The sequence below is a fragment of the Phacochoerus africanus genome, chromosome 2 (assembly GCF_016906955.1).
Source record: "Phacochoerus africanus isolate WHEZ1 chromosome 2, ROS_Pafr_v1, whole genome shotgun sequence".
NCBI classification, from domain to species: domain Eukaryota; kingdom Metazoa; phylum Chordata; class Mammalia; order Artiodactyla; family Suidae; genus Phacochoerus; species Phacochoerus africanus.
The window spans coordinates 25,287,085-25,293,272 of NC_062545.1; the positions used below are offsets into that span (position 1 = coordinate 25,287,085).

General features: G+C 49.2%; 1 protein-coding gene across 3 annotated transcripts in view; it reads right to left on the minus strand.

Moving 5' to 3' along the window:
* Positions 1 to 5,930, minus strand: part of HECA (hdc homolog, cell cycle regulator) — a 47,999-nt gene extending 42,069 nt beyond the window's left edge. For 2 of the 3 annotated variants that reach the window (XR_007133509.1, XM_047770079.1), the window contains exon 1: positions 5,398 to 5,925. Coding sequence is in view for 1 of the 3 variants with exons in the window: in XM_047770079.1 (XP_047626035.1) it covers positions 5,398 to 5,659 (262 nt within the window). In the remaining 2 variants the exon portion in view is untranslated. Of the gene's footprint in view, positions 1 to 5,397 lie in introns of all 3 variants that reach the window. The other variant, XR_007133510.1, reaches the window with a different exon arrangement.
* Between the last annotated feature and the right edge of the window lie 258 nt (positions 5,931 to 6,188).

Sequence of the window (6,188 nt, forward strand, 5' to 3'; positions counted from 1 at the left end):
GGCCTTGTCCAGTGGGTTAAGGATCCAGCATCGCCATGAGCTGTGGTGTAGGTTGCAGACACAGCTCAGATACCACACTGCTGTGGCTGTGGTGTAAGCCAGCAGCTATAGCTCCAATTCAACCCCTACCCTGGGAACTTTCATATATCTCAGGTGTGGCCCTAAAAAGCAAAAAAAAAAAAAAAAAAAAAAGTTTGGTGGCCTAAATACATGAAAAATACAATTCATGTTTATGGGGAAGAGGTGGCACTCCAAAAACCTATTTGTAAGCAGATGTATGAAATTCAGATCACATTTTCCATCAAAACAATGTTACTATATAATTAAGGTTAATTAACTCCCAGCCTGGTCCATGAAGATTTAGAACTATTTATCCCACACCTGCATTTTAGGTTAATGGCACTCATGGTCTAAGTGAAGAAACCAGTGTTAGGGGAATAAGACTTTCCTTCACTCTGAGCTGAAGGCTCTCAGCTGGGTTCCTCTCCACAGGGGCTCTCCAGCTAAGAGGTGCCACCCCCTGGGCCATTCCCTCTTCCTTTGGACAGCACATGTCCACATGACCAGTCAATGGAAGTGAAGAAGCCTTTTAAGGCGCTCCCTCAAGCCTCAAGGTAAGATAACTGCAGGACCATCCCAGCTCCAGAGCTCCTGGTTATCACTGCATCACTGGTCAACTCCTCCCTGTGCTACTCCTGCTTCCCTTACTCCCCCACTAGTAACGATGCCAAGAACACCTCCAGTAAACTTCCAGCAGGTACATCTTTATCTCAAAGACTATTTCCAGAATCTAAGACAAGGGGCTAACCCTTAGTAAGTTCATAATACATAAGTCAGGCACTGTTTTTATATATGCATATATGTTTGTAATAGTATGTAACAGAGATGGCTATCTTACTACAGATGTATGAGTAGGAACTATAACCTCATTTTAAATATGTAGAAACTGAGTCTCAGAGAAGCCCAGAGACTTGCCCCAGATTGATCATTTGGCAAGTAATCTGAGGAGCCAGATCTACTGAATGAATGCAAGGCCAGTCACTGGGTAAACTAACTCCATCTACTAAAAAATGTTGTTGAGGAGTTCCCGTCGTGGCGCAGTGGTTAACGAATCCGACTAGGAACCATGAGGTTGCCGGTTCGGTCCCTGCCCTTGCTCAGTGGGTTAACGATCCGGCGTTGCTGTGAGCTGTGGTGTAGGTTGCAGACGAGGCTCGGATCCTGCGTTGCTGTGGCCCTGGCGTAGGCCGGTGGCTACAGGTCCGATTGGACCCCTAGCCTGGGAACCTCCATATGCCGCGGGAGCGGCCCAAAGAAATAGCAAAAAGACAAAAAAAATAAAATAAAATAAAATAAAAAATGTTGAATGAATGAAGGCAAACTCAGAAGTCCAGGGGCTCTGGTGGCAGTCAGGAATGAGTGGAGGGGCGAACCATAGTCATCCATAAGTCAGGAATTTGTAAAAAGGACTTGGGATCCAGGCCCATTAAAAAGTAGACGGTATGACCAAGGGTTTATATATTTTTAGGCCTTAAGTAAAAAGCAGTGGCCTAATGGAACCAGAATTCCAGAATGAAACTATGTAGTTATACTCTACTAGACATGATCACTAGATCTTAAAAATAATGACTGAAAATCTTGTCCACCTATAATCAAAATGCTGCAACATGTACAGATATTTACTATGTAGGAAGAGGATGGCATTTCCTCATGTTTTATTCCAATTCCCACAAAAAAAGCTTCTTAAACCAGTATCTAAAAATGTACCAATAAATTTCTTAGAATTAATATTCAACTTACTCAAAGAGGCACAACTGCAACTAGTTCAACTTCTTCGACTACAACCATGCCATGGCTTCCCCAAGCTGTCCCTAACCAGTAAATCTTTTTTTTTAGACTCAGCAGTTATTTATAACTACTGACTAACAGTGAACAATTAGGAACTAATATTACCCTTCTCTGTCGTCCATGCTGCCCAAGAACCATAAAACATAAAACCATTCCATAAACACCAAACAACTACAAATAAATACTATTAACTTAGGTGAAGTCATTAAGCTTGCATGCTTGCAGATGTAGGTCAAAATTGACTTGAACGGGGAGAAGAAACCGTTTAAAAATTTAATAGAATGTGAATTTACTATACCCTTAAAATAACTGTTTGGTGTGTTACATTCACAATCATAAAATCTAATGTCACAAATAAATAAAATATTGGAATATGCTTAAAAATACTTTTAGAGTTCAATTAATGACATTTTTAAAGCTGAAAATAATTGGGCCTTATCAGTTGATTCTGAGAATTTGTACCAGTTAACCCTTTCTTTAAAAATTCACCAATGGAGTTCCCGTCGTGGCGCAGTGGTTAACGAATCCGACTAGGAACCATGAGGTTGTGGGTTTGGTCCCTGCCCTTGCTCAGTGGGTTAACGATCCGGCGTTGCCGTGAGTTGTGTGAGTTGTGGTGTAGGTCGCAGACAAGGCTCGGATCCCGCGTTGCTGTGGTTCTGGTCTAGGCCGGTGGGCTACAGCTTCGCTTCGACCCCTAGCCTAGGAACCTCCATACGCCGCGGGAGCGGCCCAGGAAATCGCAAAAAGACCAAAAAAAAAAAAAAAAAATTCACCAATGACAGAGTTCCCATTGTAGCTCAGTGGTTAACAAAGCCGACTAGTATCCATCAGGATGCAGCTTTGATCCCTGGCCTTGCTCAGTGTGTTAAGGATTCGGCACTGTGTGAGCTGTGGTGAAGGTTGCAGATGTGGCTCTGATTCCACGTTGCTGTGGTTGTGGCCTAGGACTGGCAACTATAGCTCCAATTCGACCTCTAGCCTGGGAACCCCCATATGCTGCGGGTGCGGCCCTAAAAAGCCAAAAAAAGAAAAAAATCACCAATGCCACCTCTCCCATCCTACATTATAAAGCACCACTCTAAATGAAAGAAAACAAACTGTAATTTCTTTATTTACCAATTTTGCAAACAGGAGGCTTCATCATTCACGTTATCATCAATGGCAGTAAAACGGCCTTCAAATTAAGGTGGATCATTCATTGAGACTTCACACAATGGCAGAACCAAGAATTTGGTGTCATAAAATTCACTACTGATTTTAAGTTTGTAACTTCTCTAACCATGATTATGGCAATGTCTGGCCCATTTCTTCTCTTTTTCCACCCAGTCATGTAATAAAACAAGCTCCAAACCAGAAATACATAGCTTCTTACAGATAAACACAGAACTGCTAGATATACCTGAGTCTGCCACTTCAGAGGAGAGCTGTAATAGGCGCGCCATTGCCACAGCTTCATGTTTACAAATGAGGAGAAACCACCAGTCTAAGAACAATATTTCTTCCTACCACCTTAAAGTGGTGTCATCTTCCAGAGAAGGAAGAAATGGAAACAGTCACCTGGAAGCTTCCACCCAGACAGAAAACAGCAGGTAAGCCAGAACCACCACCAGGAATGCAGGCTCCATGAGGACATGATGTCCTCTTTCTCCACCGCCACCTCTCCTTCAATACTTAACCCAGAAGTTCCCGTCGTGGCGCAATGGTTAACAAATCCGACTAGGAACCATGAGGTTGCGGGTTCGGTCCCTGCCCTTGCTTAGTGGGTTAACGATCCGGCGTTGCCGTGAGCTGTGGTGTAGGTTGCAGACACGGCTCGGATCCCGCGTTGCTGTGGCTCTGGCCATAGGTCAGTGGCTACAGCTCCGCTTCGACCCCTAGCCTGGGAACCTCCATATGCCGCGGGAGTGGCCCAAAGAAATAGCAAAAAGACAAAAAAAACAAAAAACAAAAAAACTTAACCCAGTACCTGTAAAACGGTAAATGCTTAATATCTTCTGAATGAGGGAACGACAACTATCATTCACTAATCACTTACTTTCCTTGAGAAACTTTACTAAGCTTGTCACAAACGTAACAAGCCTTTAAAACAAGAACTGGGGACTGGGGTGGGGAGGGCACTCTGAGCCTCACGAAACCCTGTGAGGGAATCAATACAATCAGCGTAATCCTTGTTTCCAATTTTACAAGTACAGAAATTGAGGTTCAGAAAAGCGGTCCTTCCCAAGATGACAAAACTCTAAACAGCTGAGCCAGAAGTCTGTCTGTCTTCTTTCCCCTCTGCCACATCAATACCAAAATGAAGTTTAGTACAAGGTACACAAAAGACTGTGGAAAAGATGGTCTGGCCCAAAGCAGTGTTTTCAACAATTCACAAATGACATAAATTTGTTCCTGGAGGGTGAGGGGGGAACTTCCTATTTCAAAACTGCAGAGATACAGCCAATGGGGCCTAAGGTTCTGTTTCTAATAGGCTACACTTCAATCTCCATGTCTCCATGTTCAGACCACTGTGGGGTTCTTCTAAGTAGTGCAGGTAACCTGTTTAAAAAATTAAGTTACATAAAGAATGGCTTTAAAAGCTGATTATAAGTTAAAAGCCGGATATAAAGAACCTAATCTCCCCTTATTGAAATACCCCTGTATCCCCAACCCTGAAAAACTGCCTGACCTGAGGAACTCAAAGAACTGTCCAAGTCTGAAAATGTTTGTTCAGCACCCTATAACTAAAACCAAGTCTCTGCAGTGACAACAGCAACCCTGTCACATCTTCTCTATTCCTTAAGTGCCCCTTTAAAAGGTGCATTCAGGCACAACCTAAGATTATTAGGCTTCCTTCTGAAAATGTGAAGCAGAATTAACCAGAAGATGATTTTTTTTTTTTTTTAAACTCCCGGGCTGAGAACGGAAGTCAAGTTCAGATTCTCTTCCTTCCTCAAGTGAGCAAGAGAATTAAAGAGCACCCCCACCCAGCGACACACACACACACACACACACACCCTACAGTAAAAATGTCTCGGGGCCTCTTCACCTGTGGCAATCGACACAGCAAGCCTCGATTTGCAGGGATTTGAAGCTCTTCTTCATTCGGTGGGTGGGGAAGACGGGTGGGTGAGGGGAGCGCAGGGAAAAATGAACTGGTGCCTAAGTTTTCAATCGGATCATTCTTCTCAACTTGGGCACTTCCTTCCTTCTTTCTTACCCACAGTCCGGGGCACACACATGGCTTTGCCAGCGCGGGCACGATGGGCAGGGCCGGAGGGGTACGGCGCCTCAGTCCGGCACCCGGGCGCCCGTCCGGGTCTGCGACTCAGGCTGCCCGGGGCGCGCGATTCGTGCGCCCCGCGGACACTGACCTGTGGCCGCCGATCGATCGCTACCGCCGGGCGTGGGGACCGGGAAGGGGCAGCCGCGGCGGGGCGGAGGGGCGGGGTGAGCACTTCCTGACTCTCGCATTGTCCACGCATCGCCCGCGCCACCCAGGGCCCCGCCGCCGCGCCGTCCCCGTCGGGGAGGAAGTTGGCGCTCGCCCCGCCGGCCCCGTCTTACCGTTCTTGGCTTCTCCGGCGGCTGCAGCCCCCGCGGCGGCTGCGGCGTTGGCGGCGCCCGGCCCCGCGCCTCCCGCGCCCGCGGCGCCCACGGTGCCCGGCGCGCCAGCAGCGGCCGCTCCGCAGCCGGCCGCTGCCGCCAGGGCCCCCCCGGCCGCCGCGCCCGCCGCTGCCAGGGCCCCGGCTCCATTTTCCTGCTCGTCCCCGCTGCTGTTGGCGCGCTTGTTTTTGCGGCCGCCTTTACTGTTTTTGGGGTTGGGCATCTCGCGAGCGTCCAGGTGCCCCGCAGCGGCGAAGGCGGCTCCCCGCGGTGCCGGGAGGCCGAGGACCGAGGGCGCGGGCCGGCGGCTCCTCAGGCTCCCGTCCAGCCGCGCGGCCCGCGCCGCGCCATCCCGGCCGCCGCGCCCTCCCCGGCTTCCTGGAGCCGGGACGCAGCCACTCGAGGCTCGCAGCCGCGCGGGCGCCGCGGGCTCGGAGCGCGAGCGAGACGCTCCGGAGCCGGAGGGAAAAGGCGGGTCTCGGGCTTGTTTTGATTCGGCTTCGCTGACACGCTCTGGCCCCGCCCCTGCCCGTGACGACACTGGGGATTCGGCCTGGCCGCGCCCACCAGGTGACCTCACGGCGGCCGAGCCCGCCCGCATGACGTCACGCCCCGCACAGAGCCAGCCACCTTCAAGTGACGTCATCTGGGCGCCCACACTCGAGGGCCTCTGCGGACTCCCTTTCCTGAAATGGGCCCCATTGCCAATCTGGGAGCGTCTAAAGCTACTAAATGGCCTCCTGACCTTCATG